Source organism: Ictalurus furcatus, chromosome 2, assembly GCF_023375685.1.
Source record: "Ictalurus furcatus strain D&B chromosome 2, Billie_1.0, whole genome shotgun sequence".
In the NCBI taxonomy this organism is placed as follows: domain Eukaryota; kingdom Metazoa; phylum Chordata; class Actinopteri; order Siluriformes; family Ictaluridae; genus Ictalurus; species Ictalurus furcatus.
In genome coordinates, this window is record NC_071256.1 from 35,161,440 (window position 1) to 35,179,301 (window position 17,862).

The window sequence follows — 17,862 nt, forward strand, 5'->3', positions numbered from 1 at the left end:
TTATGTTACAATCGTTACCCCATCAGCCTTTATCCTTCTGTCTCGACAAAAAATACAGCTTGTCATGTTACAGAAAAACTCTTTTGTCCGGAAGATGTTTCTGACAAAGAGCTGACACTGGAGACTCCTTCCATAAACACTGAATAAACACCTCCTTACAGAAAACTTTAACATTTCAACAATTACACACAATATTACAAGCATTTTTTGGAGTGTCCGCCGTACCAGTTTCAGTAAAAGTCGTTACTATAGAAACGATAACATATTAGAAGTAGTGCATTACAACACTAGAGTCCTGGGCCATCAGAATCACACATTGTATTTGTTTTCCAAGAAAATAATTCAGTTTTATGTGAATGACTCAGAATATTTGACTCAGTGGATGGTTTCTGTAAATGTGACAGCGATGAGCAGACTGAACGAATTTTTCTAAATAAATCTGGCCAGACGTCGGTTTTCCAAAAATGTTCCAGCAAGGAAGGATATTCACGTCCTCCCTGGCCTCTCAGCCAGATGACACCTATAATTTAATTATCATTTTAGTTCCAGGCCTTTCCTGTGGCAGTGAAAACTTCCTGCAGAGGAACTGAGCCGAAAGGGATTGACGTCGTCGGTTTAGGAATGAGGCCAGGCAGAGGGAAGCTCGGCTCACTGCCACGTGGTATTTCCAGAAGCGGAAGTGAGTCAGGATTTCCTCTGAAATGAAAGGACTGACCCAGACTGTGTGGGACCCCAGGGGGTGGACATGGTTCTGAGCTGTCCAAGGTCCTGAACTCCATCTTAGACCCGAGAGCGGAACATCACACGCTACAACGAGCATGTTTCAGACGCAGTGAAAATTTGTGGGAGTTTTTGTCTGAGCAAACATCTGGCATCTGTTCGATAAATATTCTGATTTCATTCTTTGTCTTGTTCTATACAAATATGATAAAATGGTTGTTTATTTATGCTGTATGTGTGTTTTAGTACATGTTGCTGATCTGCCGATCTCTGTATTAGCCTGTATTAGTTTGTTGTTAATCTGGTTACAATAATGCTAGTCTGTGGCTAGCCTGTTTACTAATGCTAGTTTTTATGAATTGGTCTGTTTCCTATAATGCTAGTTTATGGTTTAGCCTGTTTACTATAATAGTGGGCGCACGGTGGCTTAGTGGTTAGCACGTTTGCCTCACACCTCCAGGGTCGGGGGTTCAATTCCCACCGTGGCCCTGTGTGTGCGGAGTTTGCATGTTCTCCCCGTGCTGCGGTACTCCGGTTTCCTCCCCCAGTCCAAAGACATGCATGGTAGGCTGTCCTACCATTGGCATGTCCAAAATGTCCGTAGTGTGTGAATGTGCATCGCCCTGCGATGAATTGTCACCCTGTCCAGGGTGTACCGCGCCTTGTGCCCGATGCTTCCTTGGATAGGCTCCAGGTTCCCCCATGACCCTGAAGAAGGATAAGCGGTATAGAAGATGGATGGACTATAATGCTAGTTTGTGGTTTAGCCTGTTTACTATAATGCTAGTTTTGTGGTTTAGCCTGTTTACTATAATGCTAGTTTGTGGTTTAGCCTGTTTACTATAATGCTAGTTTTGTGGTTTAGCCTATTTACTATAATGCTAGTTTATGGTTTAGCCTGTTTACTATGATTTAGTTTATAATGTAGAAGTTATGGTTATAATTTTGGAAGTTAAATTTAAAGACTTTAAATCACACAGTAGACTACCGATCCTGTAAAACAGTGGTCTTCCGAATTATCTGCAAAGGGCCGGTGTGACTGGATTCTTCCATTACAGCCAAATTGGAGGCACACTTGAGACTATGATGAACTTCTTAAAAAAAGGAAAAATCAGGCCCTTTGCAGATAAGATTCTGCAGACATCTGCTGTAAAACATTTTTTCAACAATTTATTCTGAACTTGTTTTCAAATACATGTCCATTAACTGGTGCAATTGTGTATTCCTCCAATAAGGCCACACTCCAGGCCTTCAGACGTTTGTTTCGGATGTCAAAGTTTCTTTCAGATGCACGTGAGTGAAGCAGAAGCGAGGTCATTATTAAAATTGTCTATGTTGAGCATAATTGGTCCTGCCATGAAGCCTTCGTGACACATCATTCAGACATTTGGTTTGGCGTTGGTGTTCTTCATTTGTGTAACTCATTGACTCTTATTGAACTTCTCACACCATGCTCTGCACTGCATTCCCTTCAAGCGTCTAGTACAGCCTGACTCGACACACCATCCCTCAAGATATGAGCATTATCTCACTTCTCTCTCCTGCACCCAGGTGATGAACTGAACTTCTCCTGGATGTTCAAACATCTGAGTCACTGACTTGGAAGAAAGACTGAAGATCGACCTTTTCACCAAAGCACTCAAACAAAGTGTGACTTTTTAGCCCAAGCATTTTAGCCCAATGGTACTCATAGGCCCTGAACTATTTGTAAGTTTTGGATGGAGACTTGATAAAAGTGTTTGCCAAATGCTTAAAAGGTAAAGGTAAATGTGACTCGTGTTTCCTTGGGATGTAAATAAACAAAAGAAAATGTGTGTATTGCAATATATGCATTTTATAAATAAAATAGATGACACAAGTGTCGAACTAAACACCTGTCATGGAAAATACCCTAAATATATTGAACAGGATGGATCAAAGTGTCAGAAAGTTCACGCGCTTAGCATGTAACACCCACTGAATAGTCTGTTACTCGGAGGTCAAAGTCACCTCTTCTAGCTCTTACCGCAGACACCGTAATGCTTCATCATCATCATCTCTAGTCAAACATTGATTTGCATTCCAGCTACAAGATTTCTGAGCAGACACTGCAGCTCAAATTTTATTTATTTATTTTTTTTACTTATTGCGCAGATCATTTAAAGTCATAGTTTGGCCCAAAAATCCAACGTCTCATAATATTTCCCCTTACCCTAAATGTAGTTAATCAGTTGTGCACTGGAGCTACATACACCATCATGTAACACCATTTGTACTTGTCTTATATTTAAAAAAAAAAAAAAAAAAAAAAGGCAGAATAAGTTTTATTAAAATATTTAATTTACGAGTCAAATTGGAATAGGTGAAAAGAAAAAAAAAACATTTGAAAAATAAAACCAGATGGGGAAATAATAATAAAACCAGACTACATGGGGAAAAAGCCATATGGGGGGGGGGGGGGTATTTACATGTGAAGTTCATGTGACTTTTCCTTAAATGTATTCATGGCAGAACTTATTCTCCCTGTCCTTAATTATGAAAAGAAAGAAAGAAAGAAAGACAGAAAGAAAACTCCAGCAGAGTGAGTGAACAGGGTGTTCTGAAACTGTAGATAAGGCCTTATCAGCCCTGTCTGTGTGGCGAGTGCGCATGCGCATGCCCATGACGTCAACCGCAGCAGGCTTCCCTCGTGTAACACGTTGATGAATTTATTCTTGTAACTTTTTCCCCCACACCTACAGTATGTGTGTACATTTCTTTACTGGAGAAGAAAAAAAAAGATGTAAACGCAACACCATCAACCCAAATCCTCATGAGCAGGAACGGGTGTGTTAAATTGATCGCCTCAGTGTGTCTCTGCTGTAATGAGGCAGCGGCACAGAACTGGAATAAACCTGATCTGCCCGGTACAAACCCTCACTCACTCAGGCGCGCACAAAAGCGCCTCTGCTCTGCTCCACTGCGGTCTTGAGCGCGCGACCCCGGATATCTATGCAAGCAAGGCAGGCTCGCGCTTCATTCGCCGTCACTGCAGAAACACAGCAATACAACAATACAGCATAGGTCTGTAATCTTCACCTGTCAGGTAAAAACCAACGAAACAAGTCAAATAATAAAAAATAAATCAACAATAAAACATAAGAACTCGATATAAAGATTTTTTTTTTAATAAATACATTATTTTTCATTATTTGTCTTTGAATGATGTGACTAAACTATATGCTTTTAAAAAATTAGGATAAAAAAATATTTATGATTTTTTTTTAATGTTTTAATTTGTAAACAAATACATCAGTAGGCTTCATGGTCATATTAACCTATTAATTTTCCTGTAATTAAAAAGTGCTTAAGGACATTATAAATCTATTATGGTGATAGATACAGTACCTGTTGGTTTTGGGGAAAAAATGTATAAAGTAGGCGAATTATGTACTTGGAAAAAAAAATATATATATATACACATAAATATTTAGATACACAATACTCTTTTTAAAGAAAATAAATATATAAGTAAGCTAATATAGAGAAAACTTCACCACTAGTGCAAATAATATTTTTTTTTATAATAACAATTACTATTATATTTGTTATAAGATCATGTTTATTATATAGCAGTATATCTGGATGTGTGTATGTTTATGATGTTGTGTCGGCGCGCGCTCTGAAGGCTTTATGAAAGTGCGTCACGGGAGCGCGCAGTGGCAGGGACGCGCGCGCTCGCGCTCGTGGCCACTCTCAACAGTGAAGCGGTGGCGCGCGTGCCTGCGTCTCACATACCGGCTCGAGCCGGTATCAAAATCTGCCGAGAGAGGCGAGAGAAAAAAAAAAAAAACCGCAAAAAAATTAAAATAAAAACCGGAAAAGTGGGGGAAACGCGAGGACCAGCCGGTTAGATAGGTGATGCTCGCGCCGCAAACGGCGTCACGTTTAGATTAGAGCACGCGAGCGATAATATTTTAAGGATCTCACCGGAGTTGTGGTCTGTTTTATTGACAGAGAAATAAGCGCGTGCCCAAGTTGCTCTCCATTCACAGTTATAGGAGCTCGTTAACGTTGAGATGAGGACGTTCAGGTTGCTGAAAGGAAGGTAGCTTGTTGTTGTTGTGTTTTTTTGTTTTGTATTTTCGAGTGGAAGCACGACCGCCGAATTTTTTTTCCCACGTTTTGTCCAATCATCATTTTTGGTAAGTAAAGCTTAGCCCATGTTCATAATATCACGTAATAGAGGTTGTCAGAGTACTAGCCTACATGATCCCAGTTACATATTCCAGGGTTGAATGTAAAGTTATCAAGCATTTTTCTGCTCAGAGGAAAAATCTGTCAATGGTGTCTCACATTTGCATACGAGGAGGAAATGTGTAACTCTTCACCTTTGTGAGATTGCTCAACAGAAAGCGCGTGCATTAGAGAAAATTTAGTCCTAGATCTCTATCAGGAACTTGTTTGTACTGACCGGTTGAAGCCGGTATATGAAGGAACGATAATGCTTTGAGCACATCCGCATGATGATGCTGCTGCTGCTGCTGCTGAACCCTGAACCGATACTGCACCATTTAGAATATTTATAGTCTGTGTTAGCCACAGGGAGAAAAAACAAAATACCCCATACATTTCTGTCATTATTTTATTCCTTTTAATGATTCAAAAACCGGAAGTGAAAAGTTTACAGGAATAAAACAATATTCTCTCAGTTCCTGTAACTAACGGCGGTGTCTGACATAACTCTGCCCACGCCATTCGTCTGCGTCATCAACTCGGTTCGTCATTAGCCTATCAGCAACCGACTCGGGGCCGGCTCATGAATATTAATGATATTAATAAGCGCCGCACAGAACTGATTTGTGATTGGCTGAGGTAAGAACGCGTTGCTGAGGCAACCGCCTTGCACCAGGTGTTCTTCGTTTGTCTGGTGTTAATGAATATTGAAAGACGGCGAAATAACCATTATGATGATAACCGTTATGTGTCTGCGTGACGAGGGGACGTGTGACGTAGCACTGTTGGCAATGATTCTTATGATCAAAGGCGATACAGAACGGCTTACAGATGCGGCCAATATCTTGGCATACTGGCTTTTAATTACTAATTGTCGTCCAATCTGCAGCAATAGTCTACTAAAGAACTTCACGGGCTTATGTGGGACCTATAGAAATCACGTCGCCTTAGGCACTTAGTCCCGTCACCACGATCAGCTAAATACCAAATTTGGGTATCAGTGTGTGCGTCATGCACTCTTTCGCACTTTGGTTTATCTTTCCAGTAGGGATGTCACGATACCAAAAATCTAGTAGTCGGCACTGATACCACCAAAAGTACACGATACTCGATACCAAAGTCCATACTACGGTGTGGTATAAAAATAAAATAAAAAAAATTAAATTAAAAACTCCCCTGGAGGACAGGGTCGGGGGTTCGATTCCCACCATGGCCCTGTGTGTGCGGAGTTTGCATGTTCTCCCCGTGCTGCGGGGGTTTCCTCCGGGTACTCCGGTTTCCTCCCCCAGTCCAAAGACATGCATGGTAGGCTGATCGGCATGTCCAAAGTGTCCGTAGTGTATGAATGGGTGTGTGAATGTGTGTGTGATTGTGCCCTGCGATGGATTGGCACCCTGTCCAGGGTGTACCCCGCCTTGTGCCCGATGCTCCCTGGGATAGGCTCCAGGTTTCCCCGTGACCCTGAAGAGGATAAGCGGTAGAAAATTGATGGATGGACTCTCCTGGAGGACATCCTCCTCTGGCTGATACTGGCAAAAAGAGAGAGAGAGAGAGGGAGAGAAAGAGGGGGGTGGTATTTTAGTTATCAAACACTGACAATGAGTGGAGGTGCACTCCTAAATGCACGCGCGCACACACACACACACACGCATGCACACAGACGCGCGCGTGCGCACACACACCTTATACTCTGAATGCAAGCATTAGTTTAAATTCACTGATATGGTGGCAGGACAGAAAGATTTATTTATTTATTTATTTATTTATTTATTTATTTATTTTTAATCTCAGTAAAATTTACTTGTGCATTAAATTTGCCAAATATATCATGTACCGCTGATGTGATGTGTTGGAATGAGGGCATGCCACTTGATGATAACCCGCCGCAAAAATACTACGCCTCTTGCGCTTCTTAATAAGTACTCTCTTTACTTATTTATTGCTCGTACCAGACTCTTTCCGTTAGCAAATATTTTTACCGTTATTATCTCTATATATATATATATATACCCGTCGGTATATACCTTAGTTTTGGAGCTGTGATCTAAGAAACACCGATATCTCTGCCGTCGCAGAGGCGAAGTTCCTGGGACTTCTTATAAGAAATCGCTCCATGTAATACCTATCTCAATGTAGTACACGCATTACTTATATCATTGACTCCCTTCCATACAAGACGGCAATATACAAAATTGTATCGCTTCATAAATTTCTAATTCTAATTCTAAATTCTTGATGATTCCTACCAGTCAGTGGTAAGTAGGGATGCACCGAAATGAAAAGTTTTTTCCATTTATTTCGCCATTTTTTTCACCATTGCACAAATTAAATAGTCAAAATGTGCTTTTTACTATTTTGTCTTGCTTTTCAAAGAAAAAAATCAATTACAAAAACTACAATTTCAAAATATTTATTTAATTTATTCATTCCAGCAGGCATAGGCTACCAACAAGGCACAATATAACTTTAAATAAATAAATGAGTAAAATAAAAATATTTTGATGCGGTCATCTTTGAGCCCCTCTTGAATAGCCGATGTTAGGCGTATAACTGACTGCTGAAAGAATGGAACACTCTGTAGCCTACAACTAAAAATGTGCATTGACAGGAGTGCAAAAAAGTGGATGGACCCACAACAAATGAATAATTGTCCTAGTCATATGCCTAATCCTTTAACGGCCATTCTTACATCTTTCTCTGACACTTTAAAATGCTTCCACACTGCTGACATGTTTGCTGCAATTAAAGCTTCGCGCGTCTCACTCTGGTTGCTAGGCTATTTGGTCGCGTCATCAAACACGTCATTGTTTCGGCCTTTTCACTTATTCGGCTGAACACCGAAAGTGCTTTTTTTGCTATTTTCGGTCGATAATTTCGGTTCCCGAACATTCGGTGCGTCCCTAATGGTAAGGCTGTACCACTTATCGGTCTTTTGCTTTGCACAACGAAGGGCAAACCGCCTGCGTGTCAACACGGACTTCAGGCTGAAACTTTTCCACGAGCGTCCTCCGGTTTGCTTGTTGTCCAGAAAAGCTGAAAAGACTCGCGCAGTCGAGCCAGCCAGCCAGTTTTAACCTTGTTTTGATTGTAAACAGTATAATGTTTGTAGTTGAGGTGTCTCACACTTCGGATCCTGTCCCGGTTCTCAGACAGGACGTGACGAGTCGACCATGATGGGACGGACGCCCACTCTGCATGGCTGCATGAAGCCCAACGTCTACCCGCAGGCTCCTGACGGTGGTTGGGGCTGGGTCGTGGCCGTGGCCTTCTTCTTTGTGGAGGTTTTCACCTATGGCATCATCAAGGTCTTCGGAATCTTCCTGCAGGATCTCACCAGCAATTTCGGAGAGACCAACAGCCGGGTGTCCTGGATCGTCTCCATCTGTGTCTTCGTCATGTCCTTCACAGGTTAGACGCCCCTGCCGAGATCAGTCAGTAGTCTGTCGTGGGAAAATGGTGGTTAAGAATCAGGAACAAATGATTGAGACTTCTGCTTCAAGAAAAATATTTTATTTGGAAAAATCGAACTTAATGGAAAAACAGATTTTGGAATCCGCTCTATGGGGAAAAAATATTTAAGCATATGATTTAGGGGAGAAAAAAGCAGTTTAGGACTATGATATGAAAAAATAAAACAGGTGAAGAACCGTTTAGGGGAAAGTATGACCATTCAAGGGGGGACTGTATTAAAGGAATTTTTCAGACAATTAATGATTCTATTTTAGGACCAAAAAAGTATTTTCTTTTAGTATAAAAACATTTAGAGATGATAATAATAATAATAATATTTTTAGGAATCCATTTTGGGGAGGAGGGCAGGGTAAATTTTTAAGGGAAATAGATTTTGATCAGTTTTAGGGGAATTTTTTTTTTTTTTTAAGAATCAATTTTAAGAAAAAAACCCCTAGATTTTTGAGGATCAGTTTTAGAAGAACCCCCCCCCCCAAGCTTTAAAGAATTACATGGGGGGGGGGAATCTATAGGCAAAACAGGAGTCATTTTTTAAGAAAAAAACTAATTAGGAATCGGTTTTTGGGGAAAAAAACCAGATTCTTAATTTGGGAATCTTTAGGAGGGATCTTTTAGGAGGGATGACTGGATTTGAGAATTTGTTTATATATATATATATACAAAAGTGTTGTAGGACCAGAAATAATGCAATTCCCTGTTCCTCCTGTTACCTTGAGCACATTTATCCCACTGTACCATAGGTATTAGATCACGAGTGCGTGTCTGCACTGAGACTCATTTCTGTCATTAGGAGTACAAGCACTTTTGGAAATGGGTAATTAAAGAAAGAGCTTCCTGTGTAAGGAAGTGGTTCTAAACACTGCGTGCAGTTAGCAGCCACGTGTACATCACAGCAGTCTCCTGTGAGCCATTATGGGAAAGCCGTGTGTGTTTGTCGAGCCTCTGGTTAGCCTGGTGTTTAGTCAGGTTTTATCAGTCTACTTAAAGGAAAAGTCATCGAGGTGAACTAACGAAGTGTGTCATGGTTCATGGCACTCGTAAGCATTTCTTCCAGATGAACGGTACAGCTTTTTACACTGTGTAAACAGTTATGGCTAATGACTCACAAGGGCATGTCTGAATCTCGCCCTGGCAGTTGTATGCATTATATGCTTTGTCATCATGCGTTCACTTTATTTCATCAATTACAGTACATACTTGTTCGGAACATTACTGGAACAGTTTGTGATTGTTGTTATTAAGCGGTGTGTGTGTGTGTGTGTGTGTGTGTGTGTGTGTCCAGCTCCTCTGTCCTCTGTGCTGAGTAACCGGTTTGGATTTGGGCCGGTCGTGATGGTCGGGGGCGTCCTGATCAGTTTGGGTACCATCACCACTGCCTTCACCACATCTATCACTCAGATGTACATCACCGTGGGCCTCATTACAGGTACTTGTGTGTGTGTTCATCCAGGCCATTGAGAAGTGTCTAGTAGCATTAAATCAGGTTGATGTCTGTTTCAAACTGGAGCAAACCATTTCCATATAAATGGGAGAACTCCTTTTATACTTTATTCAGTATCCCTGCATACCTGGGCATGTGAACAAACACGGAACAAACCATCCTAATAAAAGAGGTGGTGAAATCTGATATTTTGTCGCCCCAATGATCAGCATGTACGTTTAATTCCTACCCCTGTCTATCAGTCTAACAACAGGAAGATTAAAAATCAAATCCTTAACGCGGATTATTTCTGACTAAAGATGGAAGAAACAATTCGTGAACAGAGAAACCAAGAAACCAGTTCAGTATCCGGTCACTTTGACTCCCTGCCGCTGCTAAAATGTTTTGCTAAGCGCTGATTTGTTGATGCACCGCCATCCGTGTGGCGTGTGTTCTGGCTGTGATCCATTTTGTGGAACTCTGTCAGACTGACTCCGGTGTTTATAATAACAAAAAGCAAGCGTTTCTTCGTGATTGGTGGACGCTACACGCCACAAACGAAATGTAGCTAGATGGCTAGGGTTCCACTGAGAATATGGCTTTGGAGTATCTACATAAACATTGCCAAATAGTTAGCTAGTTATCAGCGACAGGGTGGTGTGATGCGGCCCAACACAAAACAGACTTACTACTCGAGGTCGACCGATATTGGGTTTTACAGATACAGATAACTAAGTTGTGTGGTACCTGCTGATAAACGATGAATCAACCGATAGTTTTTAAAAAGGATACGGGATGAAAACGTAACACTCCAAGGAAAATATTTACGAACTTTATTACAAAAATCAACAGCACTGACTGTACCATGGAAATGCTGTACCTTTTTAAATGAAATAAATGTAGAAATATTAATATATATTAACTATTAATAAATATTAAAGCAAATAAAAGATATGCATCCAAAATAAACCCAAAAGTAGCACTCCAAACAGCAAATAAAAATAAAGACATCCAAAATGAATCAAAAAACACTTCAAATAACATAACAAAATTTGTCAGTGACGGCTGCTAACATTTTAAAACATTTTTTGCTAACATTTTTGTTTGGTATTTATTAAAGAATGGCACATTCTAACTTCCTGTTTCGAGTTTCTTGATGTCGGTCAGCGGAGGAGATGGAATGCTATATAAAACCGTGCTTTAACACAATCGGACCACTGTAATCAGCTCACCTGTTTTGATGTGAGTGCTTGCTCTCAGAGCATTATGAAAATGCCTGTCTAGTATTTGGGGCAAACTTGAGAGAGAGGCAGGCCCAGCACTTCCTGTTTTAGCACTGTACTGTGTGTGTGTGTGTGTGTGTTTGTGTGTTTCAAGTTTTGTTCTTTTGAAAATGACCACCATTTTCCCTAAAGGTACTGAGAGGGAATCCGAGCAGTGCTGTGACCGATCTGCCCTTCACTTATGGAATTCGCTGAGTCATGATTATCTTTTGTACTCACAATTGTTGGAATTTGCCTGTGCAGATTTGAATCCTGTGTCTCAAAATTACGCAAATGACTAGTCTGATCGGTCCACTTTTTTCGTTTCTCTTGCCGTTCCTCTTTATTTCAAAGCACTGCTAGCTTTCCCCTGACAATCAGAACACGTTTAATTCTGCTTATGGAAACCCCTCCCTAACGCAACAATTTTCTTTCTTTTTCCTTGTCCCCCCTTTTTTTTGTGTTTCTCTCTTTAATTGCAGTTTTCTTTCAGCGCAGTCTCCGATGGCAGCCAGTGGCCGAGTGCTCTAGGGTGACCTGAGCCCATGCACGAGTGGCTGTTATTCTTCCTTTGTGCTGTTTTATTTCAGGCCTCGGTTACTGCCTCACCTTCCTTCCCACCGTCACCATCCTCTCGCAGTATTTCGACAAGCGCAGGTCACTCGTCACGTCATTCGCCTCCACCGGAGAGTGTTTCTCGCTTTCCGCCTTGGCGCCAGGTAATGACCGCTCACTTGGAACAGCTCCTGCAAAACCTCTTCGGGAATGTGTATAAGTCAAGTTAAATATGTGCGTACTGCAAAGTAAAAATTGGCAATTAATGGTTATGATTAAACATTAATTACATATTAGTAATCCTTTTTTTGTCATACAGTAGGTTAGTAAGGTGCTGTGCCAATAAGAGCCACCAAAACAGCTTAAGTATTCCTTGGCCTAGATTCTACATCTTTCACACTCCCATTTATTTTCTAGAACAGTCCGTATAGGATTTCGCGAAGTTGAATTTTTTTTTTTGTTATTATTGCTGCCAGAAATTTGCAGTTTTTCGAGTTTTTTTTTTTTGCGGAAAAATACTTGAATTGGCACGAAACGGTCTTTCGCAGTGATGTTTGTTGGTAAACGAGACCTTTTTTTAGCTGTACTCATCTTCGACGCACGTGAATCGAAGAGGGCTTTAGCTGAATGCGTGTTGTGATGCCGTCACATGGCGCGTCTTGGCCCAAATCTGCGGTAATTTTGAAAAACGGCAAGCTCCTCAGAATATTGTGGAGTTTGCTTGATGTTGTGTTCAATTCTGCGATCTCAAAATCACAAAATCCTGGAGGGACCGATATAAAATGCTATGAATATTTTTAAAAAATGACCAAATACATTGAGATGCTGCTTTCTGGTCAGACATCAGTTATAAAAGTCATCATCATCATACATTCTACTTTACTACTAGCATTTTCCAACCATTATCATTTTTCTCCCCATTTTTCAGCCTTCAGCGTGTTGAAAAACCAGGTTGGCTGGCGTAACTGCATGATTGTTATAGGGCTCCTACAGGCTTCTGTGATTGGCTGTGGAGCCCTGCTCAGACCAATCATCCTACAGCCTGAATGTTCTAAGCAGGAAGAGGAACTGGAAGGTCCTCAGTCTCCCCTTAAAACGAGTCCCGAAAACAAATACGAGCTGGAGAACGAGTTCACGCACACGTCGCTGAACTCTGTCGACTCTGGTGTTCAGTCCATCTCCTCAGCGGAGCAGAACATGGCCTCGTCAGAAACCTCAGAAACAGACCTGGAGGAGGTGGAGAGAGGAGAGGGCGAGGGTGATGATTGGGTACTGCCTTTCACTCCTCTAAAACAAAAACAGAACGAGGAAAGAAAAAGGAAATTCCCTGATCTTTCGCTGCTAAAAGACACCAGCTTCATTTGCTACTCCCTCTTTGGCCTGTTCGCCACGTTGGGTTTTTTTGCACCGCAGCTCTACGTGATTGAGCTGAGCGTGCATTACGGGGTGGAGCGCAACAAGGCCACCTACATGCTTTCCATCATGGCTGCGGCTGAGATTTTCGGCCGCCTGTCCATCGGCTGGCTGATGAACCGCAAACCCATCCGCAAAATCTACATCCTGCTGATCTGCACGGTGCTGCTGAGCCTGGTGCTCGCACTCTTCCCTGCTGTCTCCTCACATTTCTGGGCGCTCGCTTCCTGTTGTGCCGTCTGCGGCTTCCTGTTTGGCACGGTCGCCTCCAGCCACATCCCCATGCTGGCCGAGGACGACGTGTTGGGTATGGAAAGGATGACGATGGGTGCCGGAGTTTACGTTTTCATCCAGAGCTTTGCCGGCCTCGCTGGTCCACCGCTCGCAGGTAAACACTGTATAATGTAGATCTGATTTAAATAGAATAGTATTCAAACAGTAAAATGAATTCTGCCATCTCTCAAGTATGTAAATTACCACTACTGAGAAGTCTTGTTAGAAAAAGTTCTGTGTTGGTTCATCCAGAGGAAGTCTTAATTCGTATCCTGAATTGTCCCTCTGTGTGTGTGTGTGTGTGTGTGTTTGTGTGTGTGTGATTTGCAGGCAAGTTGGTAGACGTGACTAAGGATTACGGCTCAGCGTTTTACTCCAGCGCGGCCGGGGTGTGTGTCGGCGCATTGTTCCTCTCGCTGGTGCGACCGGCTAAAACTGGTTGGAATTGCTGCAGGAGGGACAGGAAGTGTGTAAAACAGGAACAGGAAGTTAGGCCAGATGACTACCTGGAAGTGGACATAATTCTGGAGCAGTGAGGCAACAAAGAACACGGCACATGTCTGAGATACAAAACACACACAAACAAACACGCACAAAACTTGAACAATACACCCAAAGACGAACTTTACAGATACTGATTCCTTTTTTTTTATTTGGTGCCTCGTTTTCTCTCCACTTGTATTTTTTATGTTTTTTTTGTTTAAACGTTTTTTTTCTCTGACCAAACGAAACCTCAAGCTGGTGATGCTGCTGTTCTCATCGACATAGTCTTGATTTTACTATTTTGTGTTGAAGTTGTGCAGATCTCAGTAAGGGTGAGCTATATGTTACAGAGGATACACTACATCACCAGTCAGCACTGCTTTAGGCAATACCAAGTCGCCAACGCTTTTTCCCGTAATTTATTCCTCAAAACATGAGGCAGTATTTAAAAAGATTAATTTCTGTGCAGAACAACGTTTGTTAGCGTTTCTTTTCTACGAAGTAAAAAGCTACTTGTTGCAGTACATCCTCATATTGCTTGCCCCTGCCTCAGCGCTGTATTATTTTATGTAGTTTACACCACGGTTTGTTGTTCTATTCATAATGACGCTAATTAGAGGGCAATTATGCCAAAATGTCAACATAAATTGCTCGATGAAAAGTAGAAAATCATGCAGAGAGTTTAAAATTAAAAATACAAAAACGTTCCAGTCTGAATTGTTCAGTGGCAGAAAGAGGAATCGGCAGTCCAATGCATTTAAAGCTTGACATGGGATACAAATAGGGTGTGGTCATTAATATGAGGTGGAGTTACATTCAAATTGCTGTTTCTCAGAAACAGTAAGTGTATTTTTTTGATGATGACCTGATCACTTGGGGCAAAAAAAAAACATAGCTGCCAACAGCCAATCAGCTTTCAGTAGGCATTTGACAAGGTTTTATTTTTTTTTTTTTTAAACGATGAAAATTCTCCTCATTTGTTGTCTTAAACCATAAGAATTTGCCCTTTTGGATCATTTAGCCTTTCCCACTTTCGTTTAAGACTAGTTTTAGGATTTTTGCCTTATCTTCCAAGGACTATGGTGGATGAAACTCCATAATTATCAAAAGCATTATGAGATTTGAAAACTCTTGTACAGTGGAGCTTAATGTACTCAAATAACTGGAACTCATGATTGATTGCATGGATTCACACAAAAAATAAAAAAATTCGAGGACTAGATTCAAGATTCAGGACAAAATTCTGGGGTGTGGTCATTCATGGGGGGTGGGTTTTGTTCAAATAGCTGTTTCTCAGGAACTATAAGTCTGATCAAGCTGAACTTTAGTGTATCAGTAATTGGATTTCTGATGGTTACTTCAGCTCTCAGCAGGCATCTGAGAGAGTTGGAACTGAGGTATTGTAACAAAACTCGAACAAAACTAATTGATATTAAAAATGTATATACTGGAAAGAAATCAGAGGTTGTCCATTTTTCTAGAATACCTTCTCGATCAAAACACGCTGCATGACTTCTCAACTTATGTTGAATTTAAACGACTCTGTTTGTGTTTTATTACTGCAGTGTGCGTGTGTGTAGACACACAACACTGCAGGCATCATAGGTGATCTGTCACTTATAGCTATTATAACTGCCACTCTGACCAGGGTATAATATCATGATAAAATGGTGGTCTCCCCACTCGAGGCATTGTTGAGTTCGTATCTGAAACGTGGGCCTTCGTCATTCATGTCTGATGTCATATGTTTTCTCAAACTTTCCAAGTTAAACTTGTGTGGTGAACAGAATTACAGGATTGCCTTCTCTGAGAAGGAACCCTCAGCAGACAGCTGTCTTTGTACCTTCTAAGGAACCTTAGGGGACAGACTTGCTGTCCCAAAGTGCTGCCTACTTTCTGAGTAGTGCACAGCCAGGTGTTCACGCTAACAACATTGTGCATGTTGAATGTGCTAATATATTGTGTAATTGATGATTGAAAATTTTTTCTTCTTCTACTTCTTCTTCTTCTTATTATGCTCCAGGTAGATCCAGCGACATGTCTTCCATGTTGTACATTTCTTTTTCTTTGTTATAAAAGTGTAATAGATGAAGAATGAACGTAGCAACAATGTTGTTTTTTTTTTTTGCTTTTTCATTTTTAAAAAAAAATATTTAAATCCTGTCACTACCACAACACAAATCAAAGTCATTCGTATTTATTTTGATATTTTTAATCCGCTTTATTTAAATTCATTAGCAAACTTGAATATGTTGCAGGCGAGAAACAATCGGACTCATAAAACCTACAAGTGTGTGTAATAACGTTAGGCCCCACTCTAATACGGATTTAACGTGCCCTTCACTTCCTGTCACCATTTCCCCTTGGCTCTAAGACGAGGGATCGAGTTACCATCACTCGAGATTTTGGAAGTTGTTACCATGAAGCCATTACTGCAATCTGACGCAGATTCCTTATTTCAAAATGGTGACTGAAGCTGTTTAACAGAAGCAATAAAATTTCAAACTTCTGTACAGCGGAAGTGAGAGAACTGTTACTTTACTCAGCTAGCTAGTTAACAGGCCTGCTAGTTTGCACCTCATATAGTGACAGAGTGTATAAATCTCATGCACATTGTTTGTAATGTGCCTTCTGACTGTACGAAGGACACGTTAAAAGCCGTATTGGTGCATGGGGATGTTTAGACTTGAACACACACACACACACACATTTTATGACTTGAATGGCTTTGATTTATTGTCTCAGCCATAATGTTATGATTGCACTGTATGTTGCTGGTGTTTTCATTTTTTTTTACATCACACATTTACATCTTATTTAATCTTGGTTCCAGATTTAAAAAAGAATAAAAGAAAATTGTGTGCAATGAAACCAAACCACAATGTAGTGTTTGCCTCTGAAATGCTGCAACTGCTGTACTGCAATTAGACTCATATTTACACAAGAATAAACTCTGTTATTAATTTTATGGGCTGTCATTTTTTGTTTTTGTTTTGCTCTAATGTGCACGTAGGAACCCGAATAATCCACACCATTATCTCAGAAAGTTCAACACCTCTGTTATCAAACTTGCATAAATGTCAGGAAATAATAGAACAGAAACTAGAGTTGGAGAACCAGTTCATACTGCAGAGGTCAAAAGGATCCTTTTCACAGACTGACACTTAAAACTATACGTATTATTTGGGAGTGTGTTGCCATAGGAAAAATAACCAGTGCCTCTTTCTTCTTCTCTCTTGAATTAAATAAAATGCAGCTTGTCATGTCACAGAAAAACCGTAAACTATTGATAATGGAGACTCCTTTCACACAGTGAAATAAACATCTCCTTACAAAAATCTTCACCACATCAACAATGACATGTTTTTAATCAGTTAATGTATCTGGGCTGCTGTTATAGAAAATTAATCAACACCTTTTGACCAAACAGATTTGAGAATTCAACAGAGTTACATATACTACAGGCTTATAAACGTTTGGAAATGTACACTAATATTGCATAAGCATCAGGCTGTTGATCCAACAGCACCACCTGCTGTTAGTTTTAGTTTTATTCCCTCTCGAGGTCAATCGTATTGGATGAGGAGTGGCTGTGAACTGCCATCCTCAGGTATCTCCTCAGATGTTCTATGGGGTTCAAGAATGGCTTTGGCTGGGCCATTCAAGGACATTCAGAGTCTTGAACTCACTCCAGTGCTGTACTCACTGTATGCTTTTGGTCGTTATTATGCTGAAAGGTGCCTTTGCCCCAGTCTGATGTTGTGTGCAGTCTGGAGTATGTTTTCTTCAAGACTGCTCTGTATTTGACTGCATTCATCTTGCACCCCATTGTATGATAGAGTATTAGCTAGTTGCTGAGCAGTACCTGGTTTTTATCTGACATACTGCTTGGTTTTCAGCCCCAAAATTAAATGTTTTGTCTCGCCAGATAATCCCCCCCCCCCCCCCAAAATGTTCTCAGAGTCTTTTAAGTACCTGCCATATGCCTTTTGCTCAGGAGTGACTTCTAGTATTTCAGTGTTTCTGAGATGGCTGCTATGTTCCAGCATGTTATCCCATCTCTGAGGAGAA

General features: G+C 40.9%; 1 protein-coding gene across 5 annotated transcripts; it reads left to right on the forward strand.

The window, feature by feature from the left end:
* Positions 1 to 3,698: 3,698 nt before the first annotated feature.
* On the forward strand, positions 3,699 to 16,759 carry slc16a6b (solute carrier family 16 member 6b). Of its 5 annotated transcripts, none has more exons than XM_053616681.1 (6): positions 3,699 to 3,784; positions 8,064 to 8,322; positions 9,668 to 9,811; positions 11,658 to 11,786; positions 12,551 to 13,423; positions 13,639 to 16,759. In XM_053616681.1, the coding sequence occupies exons 2-6, from the start codon at positions 8,085 to 8,087 to the stop codon at positions 13,842 to 13,844; spliced, it is 1,590 nt and encodes a 529-aa protein (XP_053472656.1). In that variant the 5' UTR covers positions 3,699 to 3,784; positions 8,064 to 8,084; the 3' UTR covers positions 13,845 to 16,759. The 5 variants fall into 5 exon arrangements, with proteins under 5 accessions (XP_053472656.1, XP_053472632.1, XP_053472648.1 ...); XM_053616657.1 differs by lacking the exon at positions 3,699 to 3,784 and adding an exon at positions 3,797 to 6,219; XM_053616673.1 differs by lacking the exon at positions 3,699 to 3,784 and adding an exon at positions 3,799 to 6,391.
* Positions 16,760 to 17,862: the final 1,103 nt, after the last annotated feature.